At 38.4% G+C, this 21,724-nt stretch overlaps 1 protein-coding gene across 1 annotated transcript; it reads right to left on the bottom strand.

Moving 5' to 3' along the window:
- Nucleotides 1-3,879: 3,879 nt before the first annotated feature.
- On the bottom strand, nucleotides 3,880-20,706 carry LOC117288135 (eukaryotic translation initiation factor 4B-like). Its single transcript, XM_033768840.1, has 14 exons — nucleotides 20,687-20,706; nucleotides 18,896-19,048; nucleotides 18,003-18,190; nucleotides 17,361-17,468; nucleotides 16,691-16,742; nucleotides 16,408-16,476; nucleotides 15,554-15,577; nucleotides 14,825-15,337; nucleotides 12,898-12,972; nucleotides 9,224-9,452; nucleotides 8,709-8,794; nucleotides 7,784-8,170; nucleotides 6,873-7,015; nucleotides 3,880-6,056 (listed from the first exon to the last, which is right to left on the bottom strand). The coding sequence occupies exons 1-14, from the start codon at nucleotides 20,697-20,699 to the stop codon at nucleotides 5,994-5,996; spliced, it is 2,103 nt and encodes a 700-aa protein (XP_033624731.1). The 5' UTR covers nucleotides 20,700-20,706; the 3' UTR covers nucleotides 3,880-5,993.
- Nucleotides 20,707-21,724: the final 1,018 nt, after the last annotated feature.

Genomic DNA, 21,724 nt, shown 5'->3' with positions numbered 1-21,724 from the left:
AACAATGCATAAAATAACAAACCTGTGGAAGTTTGAGCTCAATCGGTCGTCGAAGTTGCGAGATAATAATGAAAGAAAAAACACCCTTGTCACACGAAGTTGTGTGCTTTCTGATGCTTGATTTAGAGACCTCAAATTCTAAACTTGAGGTCTCGAGATACACGTTCGTAGAAAATTACTTCTTTCTCGAAATCTACGTCACTTAAGAGGGAGCTGTTTCTCACAATGTTTTATACTATCAACCTCTCCCCATTACTCGTAATCAAGGAAGGGTTTATGATGATAATGATTTTGAGTTGTTACCAATAGTGTCCACTGCCTTTAAATGGCGTCCAAAATAAGTCACAAAATCCCCAAATTAATGTTCACTAATACGGAAAAATTTCCATTATTTTACGGGTAAATATTGATATCTTACCTTTTTTATACAGTTGTTTGTTTTATTATTTCAGGCCGATTGGTATCGGAAGTTTTGCCTTAAAGCCTTCTTTTAATTCTGGTTACGTTTCTGTCAGGAAATAATTTGCTCAAAAGAAATGTCAAATAATTATTCTTGAAAAATTATTCACGGATATAATCATTTTTAAAGCGACCTCATAGGCTTATCAATTTGTTTAAACGTTGTTCCGCGAAATTGTAACTTGCTCGTAATTGGTAGTTCGACTTTCCTTGACATTGACTTTAATGTGCAGCAAGTGGGTTATTATGTGGACACTCGTTTTCTTATAGGAAAGTATACCCTTGGTTTTCGGAAGCGTTTGATTGTATTATAAATATAAATATACATGAAAACTAACCTGTGGAGAATCTTCATTTTATTTGTCGCGTTTTTGAATTATCGCCGATAATACCAGTCACAAGTTGTAAATTTCACATGGTAGTTTGGCTGGTACCCTTTTTCTAGTAAGCTTAATTATTTTGTTGTGCTTAGCAAAGTCCTTGCTCTATGGTGAAACCAAGCCCATATGTTTGTGCGATTTAATGAAGCTATAGTGGCAAAACATTACTTTCGACAGATGCAAGCATTTCGATTTTGGCTTGTTATAATTGATACCATGTCTTTAATCTTTGTAAATAATTGTATTTATAATATAATAATTTGGGGGGAGGGGGGCAAGGTGTTTGTCCTATGTTAGCATGATACGGGTATCATCATAAATATTTGCAAAGTGTAGCAAAATGAAATCTCATATGTGTTTGGTTGACTTTACTGAAACTTGACCCGCCGATTTGTATTGAATAATATTATTGAACCCGGGTGAAGGGCTATAGAGTTCGTGTTATGTAATAGAACAAAGACGATGAGACTTGGTGAATGGTCACTTTTATTTTATTTTATTCTTTTTTCTCACCAATATACATCCACCCACAACGTGGATGGCTCCAGACCAGCTGTACTGAAGGGGTCTGAGTGTTTGGCTAATTCACTGTATAGTGCAAAATGGGGGTAAAGGTTAAAGGTTGTTTGATAGTTAATGTATATTGATCCAATACGATAATTTCGGTTGCGTCATTTTGGAAGTCAACGTCCCCTCGCGTTATACCGTGTTGTGCACATTTGATGCGATGTGGTGTGCAATTTGAATTCCAAAATGGCAAGCAGGGTAGATGTCCTTTCATGGCCACCATAGACAGGAGACATGTGTGGCATTCAGTGTAAAATTTTAAAATGGGCCAAATAGTTAAAAGATTAAGGATTCTAAAATATTTTACTTAAATGATGTATTTTCCTTTAAAAGGTTTTATTTTCTGTGCCTTTCCCGACGAGGGCACACATTTTCATCTCATTGTTATTACTGTACTTAGAATTCGTGGTAATTTTCTACCCTACTGAACTTTGCAGCTGTTTAATAACGATATCGTGTTGTGTTGATTTATTTGCCTTGTGCATCATCAGCTATTATTGTTTAATTTCCCCACTACGTGTATTGTAAGATAGGTCACTGGCCCTTTAAGACCACACTGCCTGGTTTTGAGGGATAGAGTTTCTGTACATAAAACGCACGTTTTTATGCATATGCTTTATAGATATTTGTCCCCACTATTAACCATAAAATGTTTTGTGATAGAATTGCGAAGGAACTGCTTAAAGGCCAGTTTATAGGCCTCAGCCTATACACAGGAATCCGTGCGCGTACATTTCTTTGCTATGCAGAGCCAAGAAACTGGGCCCAATTTAATTTGAGAAAGCAGAAGCAGAAAATACTGCTTGGCAAATTTCTTTGCTAAGCAAAATTCGATTCGGGCAGTAGCCACAACAATACAAACGTAATTTAAATTTTGGCTTGTATCTGATTCTGCTAAGCAATACTATTCTGTGTTAAGCGAGTTTTTGTGCTAATTACAAGCTCACTCACTTGACGGTTTTAATAACATGATTTTTATGGCATATGTCTCTGTACACTATTTCAGTCAGTCAATCACCATTGTTACCACCACTTGTTCAATCACAGTGCCTTTATGCAATGGGGGGGGGGGTGAACTTGACAGTTTCATTGTTTCTTATTGTTTAAATCTTCTGATGGTTGTGTTCATTGGAGTTGAGTGACGATGATTATTGGTGAAAATGTGACATCATTGTAACATAAAAGAATACAATTTAAAAAATTTAGTTGCAGCCGCGATACAAATAATCTTGAATTTAACATGTGTTTTGTCATGTACGTCGATGAACAATGTCAATGTGTGTTGGCGTGAGCGAGTCCGTCTATGGCCCTCTTCGAAATCACGGTTGGGCTTGGTCTCAGGCTCCGTCATGTATTTGAGGGAACGCACGTGTGTTTTCATGAAGTCATAGTTTCGAGAAGACTCTAGAGTTAACACGACCACTAAGCTGCATGTTTCTGAATACTGAGGCAATAGGACACTTTTGATTAAAGGACCACGTTGCCTTGGATCGGACGAGTTGGTCTATAAAAAGCGTTTGAAACCGTTTATTATGAAATGCATATGGTTAGAAAGATGTTTTAAAAGTAGAATATAATGATCCACACAAGTGTAACTAAAAATTGCACGGTTTTCCATTTACGTCGCGAACTAACACGATCGGCCATTATGGGAGTCAACAATTTGACTCCCATAAATGGCCGACCGTGTTAGTCGACGAAGTAAAAAGAAAACCACGCAATTTCGAGGCATATTTGTGTGGATCATTGTGTTCTACTTTTACATCTTTCTACCCATATGCATTTTATAACAAACGGTTACAGAACGCTTTTCAAAGACCAACTCGACCGATCCAAGGCAACGTGTTCCTTTAAGGCAGCAATCATGGTGGCTTCTCTCCGACAAGGAGTGTATGTATACTATATGGTGCGTTAAACCATCCTCCATGGTTAAACCTCGTCCTTAACAATATGGTTGGACTGCCACAACATGGAAGTCTTGCCAGTACCATGTATGCAGTTATCAATGAACACCGATGAAACAACAGCTATAGTCCGGCCCCAGTTCGGCAAAATATAAATAAATGATGTTTTTAATGGCCCGACGTTCCGACTCTTGCAACGGTTTTTTCAAAAGCTAAAGTAAACAACACACACGACACTTCAAAATTCAGCATTATAGAGACTTTATCGAAGACCCCCAAAATGACGAGACCATGCCAAAGAATTGTACATTGTACCATGCTATCTAGGAGCCGCCGAGCCGGAAAACGGACGGGAGGGAGTCGCACGGGGCAGCTCCGGTTGAATTTTGTTTTAAAGCCGAAATAAACTTACAAGTATCACACTCATTTCAACAGCTTGTTTTGTCTTTTATTACTCGAGCTGTGAACAGAGAAACTTTTATTAACTACACTACACATACACATGTTATGAAGATACCCTCGCTTTCGAAAACTGGCTTCGAAAAATACATCCAGGGTTGTCGTTCACGTTTTAGTCTTAAGATAGTCTTACGATACAGCAAGTGCTTCCGAGGAAAGACCACCGTTGCTTTTATTTTACACCAAGACCAATCATTCCAGATTTACAGCTTTTAAAAGAATTGTATCATGGCACTAAGTTTGTCATGATTTATCAACAAGAATTAAAATATTTAAATTGTTAACAGTCAGTGAGCTTTATGTTCGACCATATGAGACGACTCATTATGGGTCGATACATCAATAGTCACGTGATACATTTCTTAAAAGGCGATGCTTGGAATAAATGTGTTCCACAAACAAACACACCAACAAACAAACAAACAAAGGTGGACTTTGCCTCTTCAAAGCTCATTTCTTTTCCGGAATTCAAAATAAGATCGCACTACATGTTGTTAGAACAAATAGATATGTACAATATTAACCAACCTGTGAAATTGTATTTTATTAAATTAATTAATTGTATTACCTTTACTTTTAATGATGCCACAAGCGGAAAAAATAAAGATTGCCCGTTTGTTTTGAATGACTAGGGTGTCCAGTGCTGAATACCATTACTACCTTGCTTATGTAGAATTGCTGTGTGATGTTTTATCAATGATATTTAAGAACACTGTGTGCACATGTTTTTTATGATACCAATTCTTTGAGTTGTAACTGTCTACAGATGTTAGTACACCTTTAGCATGCTAATACCCATTATATCTGATTCCCTGTATGAACTGGTAATATTGACTACTGATTATCACAGTACAACAGAGGGACCAGACTGGTACCAATTCCATGGTCATCTGAGGTCAGTACTAAACACTTTCCCCAGTTAAGTCTCAAACAAATATAAAAGTACATCTTAAAATTGTATATTATTACAAATGTACAGTTACATAATGGATCGCACTATTAACAAAGATTCCGTGAAAATAGCTTTTTCAACTTCTTCTTTATAGTCACTTTACATCAAAACCAAAAAGCCAATTTACTAATGTGATTTAATTCTTCGTTAACATGACTTCTGTAAAGCAGTTTTGGGGTTGGGGTGGGGTTGCAGCCATAAATTGACAGTTTGAGCTCGGTTCAACAAACTCCTCTAGGCGATGTGTAAGTTCAAATAATAACAAAAACCTGAAAAGTAAAGAAATTCCATTATAAATTACCATAAATTGATTGATAAATTAAAGATTAAGGCAAAATGCCAATGCGTTCACCGATAACGAGGTATGCTGTTATACTGAAAGAGTAAACATAAACTTCAAAAGTCAAATATTCCATCACAAATATATTTAGGCAGGACCTACAAGTTTAACATGATTTTATTTAAGTATCAATCTTCACCTGTTTTAATGCGAGTTAGTCATGTTCACCAGAAACTTTTTTATTTGTTATTTTTTTTGTTCTTCTTCTTTCGCTTTTTAGTTATTATTGGGAGTTTTTAGGGGGGTCTAGCTCAAGTATCCTAGTTTGATTTAACGAGATTCATTTCCCAGCTGAGATATAAAAATACTTTAATTTACTGAAATAACATTTGCAGAAGGGGGTTCACGAATTCCTATTTAATGATCAAGTCACATTGATTATTCTTGCAGGTACACTGACAAAAAACAGCACCCAAAACAAAATCTTGACTTGAAATAGTCAGGAAGTTATTAGTAATACCCTTTACGTCTTCCTTTAAATTTTCATGAAAAGTTATTTATAATAAAGGAAAAAATGAATGATAAATGCGTATAACACCTAAGGTCATAAGTTCATTACAAGTGACATAAAAAGTATTTTGATTTTTGTTTAACGATGATTCTTTGATGTTTTTAAAAGGTGTTTCAGGAGAAAACTGAATTGTACATGAGTAACTATGATGTGTATTGATACGTTGCTGTGCTTGGCCTTTTTGAGACCGAAAAAAAGAAAACTTACAAGACTTTGATCAAGTCTAACCTCAAAAAACCCATCAGCAGACTTTGTTCAAGTCTAATCTGTCATTAGCCATAGACTTCACTCATATCAATCAATCAACGGACTTGGAACAAGTCTACAAATACTCAAAAATGCCAACAAAAATAAGGTCTCCTGTGATTAATAAGGTTTACCCATGCACAGGTTTGATGACAAGTGGGTGACTAAGGCTGGCTTAATCAGATTCCTGGAGTTCATCTGCCAGTGCCGCAGAGAACTTGTTAGGTTGACTCCAGTCCTGGTAATGAAAACAGAGAAGGGGAACCAAGAATGTTAAGGAACCTGTCCAAATAATCAGTGTTCAAATATTTAGATTTGACAATATTGACAGACTATACACTAGAGAACAGAGTCATGTATACTAGATTTGACAATATTGACAGACTATACACTAGAGAACAGAGTCATGTATACCCTGCCCATGTGGGGCTTAGGGTACAATACACTCTAGTCCTCTTGAAGAAGTACCCCAGCCCTCCAATCCTCATAAGAAGTCCTAAGACTCCAAACACACGGAAAGGTAAATGTCATTAATCCAGCACCAAATGGAGCAATGCCTCAAATGAAACAGATATTTAACATCAATTCCCTCCAGTACATTAATTTTCAATAACTTTTCCAGCATTCACATTTGCAGTTGAAACAGACTACAAAAAAAGCAATCAAAGACAGTGGGCAACCTTCCTCAACTACGGTCAAGATGATCAGCAATCGCTGATAAAACTTAAGACAATATTCTAAACGAGGCAATCAGACATGCAGCTTCCCTGTCATTGTGTGCCAACCCACGCATATGAATGCAGTCAGTCGTTGATAAACAATAACAATTAAACCGCTTTTATATAGCGCCATTAACCCCAAAGCGTCACAAGGCGCTTTACAAAGGTTACAAATTTTGAGTAAGTTAAGAGAAAAACAGAACAATTTAAGATAAACAGATTAAGAATTCTAAAGAAAATTACCACCGTCCAATAACAATACTTAAAAACATATGAACATTTTCAGATAAACAATTCAAGAATGCTAAAGAAAACTACACATCTAAGAGACTTACCGTCGGAGCAGGCTGCTCATATTTGGGCATCTCAGCTGGCTGTTTCCTTGCTGGTCTATCGTCACCCTCGCTACGTCTATTCTCTCGTCGATCATCATCCCTTCGTCTTTCTCCACGGCCAGCTCCCGGCCCACCCTGGTCTCCTGTCATTGAAAAACACACAAAAAGCAGAGTGAATAAAAACTGATAGTAACAACAAAAACAATGATGTCTCGCATTCGTCTTCCATCATCCTGTTGAGACCTTCTTACAAACTGTTGAGACCTTGACGAGGCAGTTACTTGTATTTATTTTTTGTGTGGAATCACACTGTTTAGATATCAGCAAGGTCTGCCATAGCATACAGGTATGATTGTCCTTGACACTATGGCCTTACTAGTCAAACTCGTCAGCTAACAGTAAATGCAGAGATCCAATTTGCCACTTGACCACAGACCTGATGCCAGTAGTTTTAGGATCGGCCATACAAACTCATGAATCAACATGGCGGTCTTGTGTTTTACAAATTGAATAATGAAACCTCACTGTTGTAAACAAAAACAAATATTTGAGTCTGACTAAATACCTTACAATTCTATTGAGTCGTGAAAGTCAAAAGCAAAACAATGAGAATTCGAACCAGTGAAATAATTGTTTGATAGTGTCAGGAAGATTTCTGGTCTTTTTAAAACAATGCTTCAGCCGATTTCAAGGAACGCTAGAATTAATCCCATCTCGAGTTAGGATGAGGAATCCCTCCTAACTCAGGATGGGTTCAATGCGTCCTAACGTCTATGGATAAGGAACTTAACTCGTCCTACATCCTAGGATTAATCCTAAGTTAAAAAGAGTTTGGTGAAATCGATGGCTGGTCCAGTAGCAATAATCCCTCTGGACTTGTGGATGTTTCTCCCAGATTCAAACTCTCTTACCTGGCTTTCTGTTCATCCCACCACGCTCTCCACGTCCGACTGGTCTAGCATCCCTTTTCCAGGCATTATCCTTGGGCGGGCCAGTCTCTCGATACTGCCTGTCAGATGACCCTTCTCCTTTATATCTACCATCTACATCCCTTGAGGGAGGTGACATCTGAGATGATCCAGTTGGAGGAGACGAAACAATCTCGCTCCTCTTGGCCCAAGCGTTCTCCTTGGGCGGGGGAGCTGGGATGACATTCTGCAAGTTGATTTCGTCTTGTCGAGGTGAGATGGGGGTCTTAGGTGATTTGGGTGTGGTCGGAGAGGTGGGCGAGAGAGGCTCGTCTTTATGGAAAGCAGAATCATCCTCGTTGGATCGTTCACTCTCTCTCCTTGCAATGACTTCATTTTACAAAATAGGAATATAAAAAAAGATGAAGAAAAATGTGTTACTGAGGTCGATAGTAGTTCTCTTTTTGATAGTAATGCAACACAACAGTAGTAGATTACACAAAGAAACATTGCACTAGAAATGTCTACCTCCAAGGTACAATTAATAACGAACATTATTTGTATTTGTGGTTAAAGCTCTTCTTTGAACCCTACAAATCACTTTTTCAATAACATAAACCATATCCAGCTTAATAATATTGAATTATAATATAGTTATGGTTCAAAATTATGTATAAAATGATTTGTAATTACTCTAATTCTAATTATTATATTATTATTATTATTATTATTATTATTATTATTATTATTATTATTATTATTATTATTATTATTATTATTATTATTATTATTATTATTATTACTTATATTTGGTTCTTGCAAACCTTTGGTATTGCAGAACTTGGGTTTCACATCAATTGATTCACACATGAAGGACACCAAATTAAAACACAAATGAAATTCGATTTGGATTTAGATTATCGCTTACTTGGCCTTGGTCCTCCTTTGCCTGAGCTAGAGCTGCTGTGTCTCGTTCTGCCCTCTCCTTCGCTCTCCCTGCGAGGGCGCTCTGGCCTGAAAAATAACATGCACACCATGGATGTTTAATTGCTGATGTAATCGTACAACATTAATGCTAGTGCACACTGCACTAAGCTCTTTTGGGCCTCTTTTGATGAGATAGACTTGTCCATTTACACGCCTCAATAATTTTGGTTTTCTTACTCTCCCGATCGGGCGAGTATTTTATCAAGAATAAGGTTTGATCTATGTGCACATAGAGTAGGCTTTAAAAGGCATTTCAGCAGCCGATTTCACAAAACGCTAGTATTACCTAGGATGGGTTCAATGCGTCCCAACGTCTATGGATTAGGAACTTACCTCGTCCTAAGTCCCAAGATTAATCCTAAGTTAGGAAGAGTTTGGTGAAATCAACAGCAGGCTATCTAATAAAATAATAATTGGAAATCCAAAATCAGACTGAAGAATAAGATTCGTCCTGACCTCTCCCTTCTCATGACTGGTTCCCTCTCCTTCTCATTCTTCATTCTCTCTTGCTCCTCAAGACGTCTTTCCCTTTCTAGTCTCTCCTCAATGGCACGCTCACGTGCCGCTGTATCCACAGGCTTAGCTCCGCCGAAGATGGCCGACTTGGTCTGTTGACCGGAGCCTGAGTCACCGGAGTGGTCTGATTTCTTGGTCAGGACAAGCTTCTTCCTCTCTTTATGCGGTTCTTATGTCAAATCAAAAAATATATTTTTATTAATTAATCAATATTTTAAAGAGCTAAATAAATCAGTCAAGAGAGAACATAACAAATAAAAATGATAAGGCACTACTCAATCAAGATCATAGGAAACATAATAGAAATTAACATGGATAGAGGCGAGTCTAATGAGATAAATTAATAGGTTCCCTAATGACAGGAGGAAGATTGTTCCAAATCATATTAGTCCGGCTACACTCAAAACTGTTTGACCTGGAACTTTCAAGGCACAGACAAAAACATTGAAAACCAATGAAAAACCAATCTACAAAATTAAGCTAACCATAAAAAAAGGTGTCAAAGAGCAATCTATGCAAGACACAAAGAAACAGAAGCGATTCAGAAGCGACAGAAACCAGTCTTGGAAAGGCGAGTCTTGAAGGAACAGTCAACAGTAAAATGTTTGTTTAACATTGATTACACATCACCATGTCCCATCACATAACAAAGCCATAATGGTTCTGTGTATGGTTCAAGGACACACGTGACATTATCGAGATCTGATCCCTCTCTGAAATCATAAGAAATCGCAACACTAAACCGCTCCAGCCATGACACTCCAAGTTGTCTCAAGTCCCCTTCACACTCCACTTTAATCCAGAGAATCTCCGAGACAAATCGAACACATAGAATCTCCAGATTAAGTGGAACATTCACACTTCACTTTTCAGGGCTAAAAATTCTCCTGATTAACAAACCCAAAACTGGTAACCCTGCCTAGGACCAGGGTTAACCCACTGTCGATCTTGGTGTTAGTATGAAACTGTTAACCCACTGTCGATCTTGGTGTTAGTATGAAACTGTTAACCCACTGTCGATCTTGGTGTTAGTATGAAACTGTTAACCCACTGTCGATCTTGGTGTTAGTATGAAACTGTTAACCCACTGTCGATCTTGGTGTTAGTATGAAACTGTTAACCCACTGTCGATCTTGGTGTTAGTATGAAACTGTTAACCCACTGTCGATCTTGGTGTTAGTATGAAACTGTTAACCCACTGTCGATCTTGGTGTTAGTATGAAACTGTTAACCCACTGTCGATCTTGGTGTTAGTATGAAACTGTTAACCCACTGTCGATCTTGGTGTTAGTATGAAACTGTTAACCCACTGTCGATCTTGGTGTTAGTATGAAACTGTTAACCCACTGTCGATCTTGGTGTTAGTATGAAACTGTTAACCCACTGTCGATCTTGGTGTTAGTATGAAACTGTTAACCCACTGTCGATCTTGGTGTTAGTATGAAACTGTTAACCCACTGTCGATCTTGGTGTTAGTATGAAACTGTTAACCCACTGTCGATCTTGGTGTTAGTATGAAACTGTTAACCCACTGTCGATCTTGGTGTTAGTATGAAACTGTTAACCCACTGTCGATCTTGGTGTTAGTATGAAACTGTTAACCCACTGTCGATCTTGGTGTTAGTATGAAACTGTTAACCCACTGTCGATCTTGGTGTTAGTATGAAACTGTTAACCCACTGTCGATCTTGGTGTTAGTATGAAACTGTTAACCCACTGTCGATCTTGGTGTTAGTATGAAACTGTTAACCCACTGTCGATCTTGGTGTTAGTATGAAACTGTTAACCCACTGTCGATCTTGGTGTTAGTATGAAACTGTTAACCCACTGTCGATCTTGGTGTTAGTATGAAACTGTTAACCCACTGTCGATCTTGGTGTTAGTATGAAACTGTTAACCCACTGTCGATCTTGGTGTTAGTATGAAACTGTTAACCCACTGTCGATCTTGGTGTTAGTATGAAACTGTTAACCCACTGTCGATCTTGGTGTTAGTATGAAACTGTTAACCCACTGTCGATCTTGGTGTTAGTATGAAACTGTTAACCCACTGTCGATCTTGGTGTTAGTATGAAACTGTTAACCCACTGTCGATCTTGGTGTTAGTATGAAACTGTTAACCCACTGTCGATCTTGGTGTTAGTATGAAACTGTTAACCCACTGTCGATCTTGGTGTTAGTATGAAACTGTTAACCCACTGTCGATCTTGGTGTTAGTATGAAACTGTTAACCCACTGTCGATCTTGGTGTTAGTATGAAACTGTTAACCCACTGTCGATCTTGGTGTTAGTATGAAACTGTTAACCCACTGTCGATCTTGGTGTTAGTATGAAACTGTTAACCCACTGTCGATCTTGGTGTTAGTATGAAACTGTTAACCCACTGTCGATCTTGGTGTTAGTATGAAAGTGTTAACCCACTGTCGATCTTGGTGTTAGTATGAAACTGTTAACCCACTGTCGATCTTGGTGTTAGTATGAAACTGTTAACCCACTGTCGATCTTGGTGTTAGTATGAAACTGTTAACCCACTGTCGATCTTGGTGTTAGTATGAAACTGTTAACCCACTGTCGATCTTGGTGTTAGTATGAAACTGTTAACCCACTGTCGATCTTGGTGTTAGTATGAAACTGTTAACCCACTGTCGATCTTGGTGTTAGTATGAAACTGTTAACCCACTGTCGATCTTGGTGTTAGTATGAAACTGTTAACCCACTGTCGATCTTGGTGTTAGTATGAAACTGTTAACCCACTGTCGATCTTGGTGTTAGTATGAAACTGTTAACCCACTGTCGATCTTGGTGTTAGTATGAAACTGTTAACCCGCTGTCGATCTTGGTGTTAGTATGAAACTGTTAACCCGCTGTCGATCTTGGTGTTAGTATGAAACTGGGTTAATTTTTCTCTTGGGTGAAATGAATCTAATCTGTGTAGAAAACTTTTTACTTGGATCCCCACACGCCAATTACACAGATCAAAAGTAGGTAGAGTGAAAAGAGCTTAAGAGTACTGCATCGATCCGACCTCATGAAGTTAAATTCATTCAATGGGCTGCTCATTCATGACACACTACTAAACAACCTCATGAAGTTAAATTCATTCAATGGGCTGCTCATTCATGACACACTACTAAACAACCTCATGAAGTTAAATTCATTCAATGGGCTGCTCATTCATGACACACTACTAAACAACCTCATGAAGTTAAATTCATTCAATGGGCTGCTCATTCATGACACACTACTAAACAACCTCATGAAGTTAAATTCATTCAATGGGCTGCTCATTCATGACACACTACTAAACAACCTCATGAAGTTAAATTCATTCAATGGGCTGCTCATTCATGACACACTACTAAACAACCTCATGAAGTTAAATTCATTCAATGGGCTGCTCATTCATGACACACTACTAAACAACCTCATGAAGTTAAATTCATTCAATGGGCTGCTCATTCATGACACACTACTAAACAACCTCATGAAGTTAAATTCATTCAATGGGCTGCTCATTCATGACACACTACTAAACGCAACCATTTATTACATTTATGCTCATATTTATAAGATGTTGGCTCACTCTCTCTCAACTAAACTCTACAAGCTTCTTACCCGATTCCATTTCTCCGTCTTGTTCGCTTCTTATGTATCCTCCTCCGCCACTATATCCGCCATTTCTATCACCCCCTGAAATGTCAAAGATGAATCAACTCTTGAAACTCATTGTACCCGCAAGTTTACTATTCATATTTATATTTTTAGTTACTCTCATGAAATCGACTAACTTAATAACAACACAATAATGATGCCGGATTGCAATTTCATCTTTGAAAGGGCAAGGAATTGATTACAAAAACACAGAATTAATTACAAAACTTTAGTACAAGCAATAAATAGGCTAGTTCAAAATTTTTAAAAAGAGAGAAAAACATTATCAAAAACTCACCATCACTGATTAAAATGGAAAAACAACTACTAAGTTACCTTACGAAAAATGTGAGTTAAAAAGATGAATAGCACTGGGTAAAAAGATAGTCTGAACCGGTTTGTGCGAGTAGAGAGAGAACGGTACCTTCCTGATGGGAGAATGTGAATGAATGAGTGTAGTGGATGAGTTGGGTCCTGGGTTATAACTTTCAATTTATTTACATACTGTTTGTCTAGGATTTCTCTCATGGGTTTTACTTCGAAACCTTTTATCTTGCTGGCAACCTTGGTGGTACGATCAATTTTCTTATGATTTTTCATAGTTAGATTATTATACCAAACACTACAGCTGAAAGTAATGACTGACTGAATAATACTCTGGTAAGACAGGTGTAAAATTGAATTACAGACATTGAAAGACCGTAATTTCCTTAGAAAATAAATCCTCTGATTTGCCTTGGCACACGATTTTTGAGTATTTTTGTTCCAATCCAGTTTGTTATCTATAATTGTTCCAAGATATTTATATTCACATGTTCACTGACAATTTCTACTTCGTCATTCTTTATACAAACCAGATGAATACCTTGACGGATCTTAAGAAAATCAAAAACAAGTTCTTTGGTTTTGGTTATATTCAAAGTGAGAAAGTTGTCTACGCACCACTGGACAAAGCGCTCTATTTCAAGCCTATAATGGATCGTTCCGGCTTTCCACTAAGCTCCGCCCACCGCGCACGTGAGCAAGACACTTGCATGCCAAATATACGCGCACGCGTGACCGAGTTTGTCCGACCACAATCATTGCTGTGATTGGTCAAATGGGTGAACGCGCAGTTTGATTGATAGGCCGGATCGGTCCATTAGTCTCATTGACTATATAATTAGTCTAAGTCGTACAAGATATTTATATAGCGCAAGCCACTTGGCCTACCATGGCCAAACAGTCTATTCAAAATGTTAGTTTTTTTCATTTTAAATTCATTTCTGGGTAAATTTATGGCACTTTCTCCACATCCAAATTTCAAAGGCAAACTATGCATGGATGTGAGTATAACATGTTATATCTCGGCTCCTTTTTGCACCTTCATCCTGTTTTTGTTTTTTATTAACTGCTAATCTTTATTTGTTTCTTTTCTTTGTATAATTTTTTCAAGTTGGGCTGTTTCGCCATGCACAACACACAACAATAAAATGAAACATATGAAGGGAATTGTTCCAAAATAAAACACACATTTCAACCAGAAATAATGCTTATGGCACCGTACAAGAAAACAAGATACATGTATGTACGTTAAGTTCAGTAAACACTACAAAGTGCAAGTATATATTCACGCAGGTAGTACATTCATGTACATTAAGTTCAGTAAACACTACAAAGTGCAAGTATATATTCACGCAGGTAGTACATTCAAATATTTAAGGACTTAAAACTAATTTAAGTGCCAAAAAGTTGTACAAATTGTTTTGTATAAAAAGGTATAATAGAAGTTCAATTTGCATCCAGGATAAGAAAAAAAGGCTACTAAAAGACATTGTTGTACATTGTTCACCAAAAGTGGAGTAAAAAATAATAAAGTGATCATAAGAAACAAATAATTGAAATATCTCACCATAATTTCTGTCTCGGTTTCCCCTGTCTCGTTCCCGATCTCCAAATCCTCGATCTCTGGGTGCGGAATAATTATCAAAGCCCTGTGATCTTCCACCGCCTCTATCTCCTCCGAAACCCCTGTCTCGATCGCCACCAAAGCCTCGGTCCCCACCGAAGCCACGGTCACGATCTCCACCAAAACCTCTATCACGATCACCACCGCGGTCACCAAAACCACGGTCCCTATCTCCGCCAAAACTGCGATCTCTATCCCCGCCTAAACCACGGTCCCTATCCCCTCCGAACCCGCGATCGTTTCCAAATCTATTGTCTCTACTGCTTCCGAAACCTCGGTCCCCTTGATCCCGGTCGAAGCCTCCACTTCTCCCTCGGTCATCAAATCCTCGGCTGCCCCCTCCTCTACTCTCAAAGGCACTACTGCCCTCTGCTGGTGTCTTACGTCTCCAAACACTGTCCTCACTGCTACCACCACCACCACCACCACTACCTCCTCCACTTCCACCAAATGCATCTAAAATTAGAACAAAGAAGATGACAACTTTACCTACACTGCTCTTCATCTTGCATTTGAGAAACTAAAGAGTTTGCATAAAGTAAACGGCAACCATGCCAGAAGAACAAAGTTGTACAAATTACAGCCTACACCCAGCAAGTGCTGATCTTGCACTCTAAATCTTCCTGCATTTGAGTCTAACTTATTTTGTGAGGACAACAATTTTAAACTCACCATCTCTTCTGCCACCATAAGATCCTAGAAAGGGATATCAAAAAATAAAATCAATCATCTGAAGACCAGTTGAAGACACATTCTTAAAAAAACATCTTCTTGTACTAGAAAACACAGACCAGGACACACTACAACACTTCTAGTGAAATAATTTATTGTGCTTTGTCAATGTCAAGGCAAATCTCTCAATTCAGTATAGAGGGGAACACTACAATTTACAAGCTAACACCAGACTGGAAAATCGATGTTACCATCGTTTGTCCCTCTGTCAAAGCCGATGCACCGTTCATGATTTGAACGATCGTCACTCCGGTACATGTAGCGACTGTTTCTATCGTAACCTGACCTGTCATAAGGTTCATTGTATTTATTGCCTTGTCGATCTGACCCTGTAAGAATAACACAGACTAAAGGTCAAAGGTCTCTACTTTTGAGGTCTTACAGTTTGGGCAATCAGCTTTCACAGGCATCTTACAGTAAACTTACTTAACTCATCATAAATCAACAGATAAAACTGAACTTTTTGTACCCTGCAACAACCCAGACCTTCCAATTTGCAAACTCTACAGCAGACACCCTGGTCAAGGCATCAGAAAACACAAACTCTAATTATAACAGCATGTTACTTTTTTGTTAGTACTTTGTAATATGACATTAAAACCTTAATACTATCGGTATACTCTCACACCGAACAGGCTCTTGCCCAACAGCTCCACAAGGGACTACGTATGTATACCAAGTCCACAGTACACAAACCATGGTGTTAATACCAGCTGTACAAACAGAACCCATGCACCTAATGCTATCATAAAAGCTAATGAATTTCAATCCAACAAAATAGCCCAGCATCCTACCTCGACCAAAAACAGATCCTGCATCCCTCCCTGCTCGCCAGTCACCACTAGTACGATCATCTTTGCCATCTAGAAAATTAAAGATGGCGATCAAATTCTTGTTAAGCAGAAGGAGAAATGACAAAACATTAAGCAAATTCATGCAGCGCCCTTGAATAGAATAGCCACATAGCAAAGAAAAATCTTTGTAGAAAATGAAATGTATAAAAGAACTCCACAGAATGTCCTGCCACACCGGCCTATGCAAGGGTGGTCTGTTAGGAAAGATTTGAATGTATCTCACCTTGATGACCAGGACCAGCTACATCGACTCGAATACGCCTTGATCTAATCGTCTAGAGAGAGCAAAACAAAAAATACAAGGTGAACAAAACAAACGTATACAATATTAAAGGCAAACTAGTCTCTGTGTTTTTGGAACCATTCAATTGTTTTTATCATATGTAAATGTATACAATATTAAAGGCAAACTAGTCTCTGTGTTTTTGGAACCATTCAATTGTTTTTATCATATGTAAATGTAGATAATACTAACCTTTAAAAATATCGTTTCAAAAGGTGCAAGATTTTTTTTAGATTTCGCTTGAAAACATTGAAGCGATTATGTCACTGCAGGAAGAATAATCCCTATTCCTGAGATAACATTCAAATTTTGGGGAGAATAACTTATATCAAGAACGAGATGGTTAGTTATTGCTATCTGAGAGAATTTAGCAATCCTGAAGATCTGACACTACCAAGGGATGAAAAACAGACTCTTGGATTTCCCCTTTGACCTTTTGGTCTTGAATCTTTGACGAAAACACATAATTATAGTTGTGAGAAAAGAAACACCTGCTTGTTAAAACCAGGGTCTGTCTTTATCCTTCCAAGATAAAGACATGTGACCAGACTTGATTCATCTTTGAATGGAAAGGGCTCCCTCAATAGGTTTATAATGTCCAATTGCTTACCTGGTCATTGAGTGCCAAAGCTGCCGTCAGAGACTCCAGGTCATCGACCTCTGCATAGCCAAATCCTTTCAGCCTCTCGCCCTCTCTTGGCAGCCGAACTTGGCTCACCTGTTAATATCATAACCACAAATAATGAATGCACAAACTACATGTCTGAAACTGCAGTTCTGACCAATGAACAGACATTATTGGAAATATTTAGAGGCAAGAAATAATAACAGCGCTTATAACCGTTACCAAGTGATGCTCAATGTCAATGTGTTTCAACACTCATTTTTCACTCCGGTGTTGTGGAGCTAGATTTTGAAGTATGAAGCCAATTTCTCTACATAATATCATGTAATGGTTTAAAAGGTGCTGTGGCGCAATGTGCTGCAATCAAACCAGGAACACCGGGGTGAACACTTTCTCTTTTAAAAAATTGCACTGGGTTTATTTACTTGCATTACACAATACACAGGACAAACCACTTTACAACACATCAGAAGGACACAAAAATAATGGTTATAATGATCAAGTGACTTGCCAAGTGCCACTGGCCTAACGACCAGGACTCGAACCCACACTTTTCTAAACAGAAACACCAGCACTCAGTGACGACATGGAACTGATAAAACAAAAATCCAATAAACTCTCCCTTACGTTACAATCCCTCAGGAAAAGTGTGATGTCATCTTCATCGGCATCAAATGGGATATTACCCAAGTACACGGTGTATGGAGGTTTATCTGGCAGTTTAGAGAAGTCCAGCTCAGCCGGCTGGGCACTGCGGGGCGCTGTCGGTAATGCAGCACGGTTTGGCAGTGGTTTGCTGTCCAAAAACGCAGACTCTGTCATGAAAAAAACAGAAGAGTACTAACAACACGAGTTGTTAACTCTTGAAGCTTCCTTAGCACCAAATTCCTTAAAGGTATGGTCATAGATTGGTGTTTGCCAACCTAATACTGATTTACAGGAAAAATTATCAAAGAAAGATACAATAAAAATCACACATTTCCGCTTAATACAAGGTGAATACTTGCTGACAAAACAACAAAAAACTATGACTGAAACCTTGACTTTTAAATAAATAAAATGAAGTGTGGCATTTTCACCCATATTAATACCACTATTTTGTTGTCCGCAGATTGATTCCAAAATTGGCAGGACATGTACCAGTACACCTACAAGAAGTCAGCGCAACAGGTCTTAAAGACTTTTTTCTTGTTTTTTTGGCCGGACTTCAAACTTCATTTAATTTAATCATTCTGTGAAGCCACGGACTCTCAGAATTGGGAACTTAATCACTATACTAGCAAAGAACCCAATGGATAGAAGTTTCAGTTTTAGATGTGGGAGGAAATTCCCAGATAATTATTCCAGTGAAAACCCACTCAATCAGTAGGGTCTGAAAACCTAATCCACCGTCTAGATTGGCACCGGGGGTCCCACAGGCGGAAAATAAGGAAAGAGATACATGTACCAGTACGCCAACCTGACCGCCACATATGACTTAGTTTACAACATTTCTGAGTATCTTAGTTTATAAGCCTTACCATCTGCTTCTTCAGTCTGGTCCGCCCATGACTTGTTATTCATAACATAACTGGTTCCCGGTGCACTGGTACCACTGCTGCCATCCGAGAGAAAATCATTTAGATTCAACGTCTTTCCTTTAACTGCTTTCCCCTTTTTTCCTTTCTTGGAACCTGTGGGTTTCACAAAACATTGAAAAACAGAAACAGAGATGGAAGTTAACCATTGTCTAATGTCCAACTAAACCAAAGTGCGATTTGGGGATGGACATAAGCCAAGGGGGATTTGAACCATTGACCTCTGGATTAATTATCGACACCCTACCAACTCTGTTGGTGGTCTCCCTGTTTTGTCAATATCTTTGTTTGGGAGTCCCAGTCAGAAGCCATGCAACTGTTAACTGCTGTGTAGCCAGGGATCATTGGAAACAGGGAAAATTGAAAATTAAATAAGGAAATTTACCAAGTAAATTTTTCTGTGTTCAACCCCAAATCATTCTAACATGATTTTATCCACTCAGTTTCCCTTGTGGTTTATTATTTTAAGGGAAGTAGGCCCCGAATCGCCAAGTGCTTCAATATCACAGGGTTAGGCATTGCTTTGTATCTAAATATTCTAATGTGCAGACGTTGATTTGAGATGTCACGAAGGAGACATAGGGGGGGTCATGAGGTTTAAGAAAGAGGGGAGGATTTGTTTAAATGGGAGGATGATTAATTATTAAGGACATACACATTTTTCTTTTCACAGGCAGACTAATTAAAGTCGATCTTCTTACAGTAAGGCAACAACCAAACAGCGTGACCCAACCAAACACGCAGCTGGACGTGCCATGGCTGTCGTATGCGTATCGGCCATTCCAGCTTGCAAACTCACCGCCTGTGTGTGTAAGCACCGATCCCCCGCACCGAGTGCGCAGCATGCAGGCATGGTACATACATGTACATGTACTGTATGAACATCGTGCGTGCACAAACTATACAGCTCGTAAGTACCGTGTGCTGCTCCATACCCCCACATGGGTCACGCTGATTGGTTGTTGCCAAGCAAGTGCGACGTTCAAAATCACTAGTTGGCCCCGCTATGGATTATGGATATATTCGGTCAGTCTTTTGGTAAGTTTTTGTCGTTTTTTCTGCCAAATATTTTCATGATGTTGTTTTAAGGGTTCCAGATGACGTTGTCATACAATAAAGATCAACTCCATGTGTTTAGAATGTCTGTCATGATTTTGGAAAGTGGAAAAAAAGGACGAATCTGATCACAAGTCTGGCAAAAACTGGTCAAAACTGCTAGTTACACCGATAATATCAGTCTTGTGTCTTAACCCTCCGGTCTCCGACCGTCGGGAGGATGGAGGGTTACGATTATCGCAACTATATGTAAGTAAGTAGTGGCATAGCCTTGGCTGCCCAGTCTTCCAAATCCAAATCAAATGTTCTTCATGACTAGCTAAAATAACAAAACCACCTCACGACCCGTGCCTAATTAATAATATCTGTGCATATGGGCTGCATGCAGTGCTGCTTTAGCGCTCTGGCCCTGCAAACGCATGCCGTCCCACACCACCACCACCCATCCACGACCACACACACACGCACCGCACGCCGTGTGGGTAAAATTCCAACTCAACTAAAACCCGAATCGTTCCATTCTAACACAAAATACTAAATAAAAAACATTCACGTCAGCTATATTCGTCTTACTTATACTCATACCAAAATTACACTTCAAGAAAATGAGGTATAAGTAGTGAAAATAACAAACATCGGGTAAAAATAATCTTGAAGTTTTGCGGGAAACATGCCTACCTTGGGAAGCCATCTTGAATGTTGGCCACGAATTAACTTCCCCGGATGTACAATAAACTTGTCTAGGTGTCTTTGCTGTTTTTGGAAATACCTTAAAATTTGTCTTTATTTCCTTGGAATCTACATTGATATTTTATAAATATTTACACACATAAATGGCTTGGAGTGTTGTATGGACCATAAATATTTTAGCTAAATTTGTTTAAATACGTTTTGTTCACTATTCGAAATTATTATATATTATATATTTTTTAGACTGGTACAAGTTTATTGTCGCCAATTTGACTCCATGCATTGTGTGCGCGAAAATAATGGGCAACCCGTTGCTGGCCATCGGGCGCAGCTCCAAAACAATATTAAATTATGAAGTCGATTACTTTGCATTATTTTTAATTTTTTGACAATTATTAAACATTTACCAAAATAAGCGTGATTTAATTTCAAGTTGAAATTTTGTGTGTTTTAAAAAATGTTCTATTTTGATTCTTTAGTGAATTTTGTGTGTGCGATTTCCCATCCCCTGCTGAGGCTGTTTTCTCGGTAATAATTATTGCCATCCTCAACAAATTGTTTCCCCGATTTTATTTTAAGAATTCGCTTTTTGGAATCGATCTACAAAACAACCACGACAGTGGCAATTTTTGACCAAAAAAACAACCATCTTTTTTTCAAAAAAAACAATCATCGGGCGGGCGCAGACAAGATTATGGAGGAGGATGATAGCTCCTCCATCGTTCAACATTGACCACCTCAAGGTGACATCGACACGGGAGGAAACAATTTACAGCATACAATCTAGAAATGATCACCCAAACAAGAGTTGTAGTAATAAAGATTGCACTATGCTACCAGCGACAGAAGCACAACAAAGGCAGTGGACACTATTGGTAATTATTTTCTCAAAATAATTATTAGCATAAAACCTTATTACTTTGTAACGAGTAATGGGGAGAGGTTGATAGTATAAAACATTGTGAGAAACGGCTCCCTCTGAAGTGACGTATAGTTTTCGAGAAAGAAGTACTTTTCCACGAATTT

The sequence above is a fragment of the Asterias rubens genome, chromosome 3 (genome assembly GCF_902459465.1).
Source record: "Asterias rubens chromosome 3, eAstRub1.3, whole genome shotgun sequence".
NCBI lineage: Eukaryota > Metazoa > Echinodermata > Asteroidea > Forcipulatida > Asteriidae > Asterias > Asterias rubens.
This window is presented reverse-complemented; position numbering and strand designations above follow the sequence as displayed.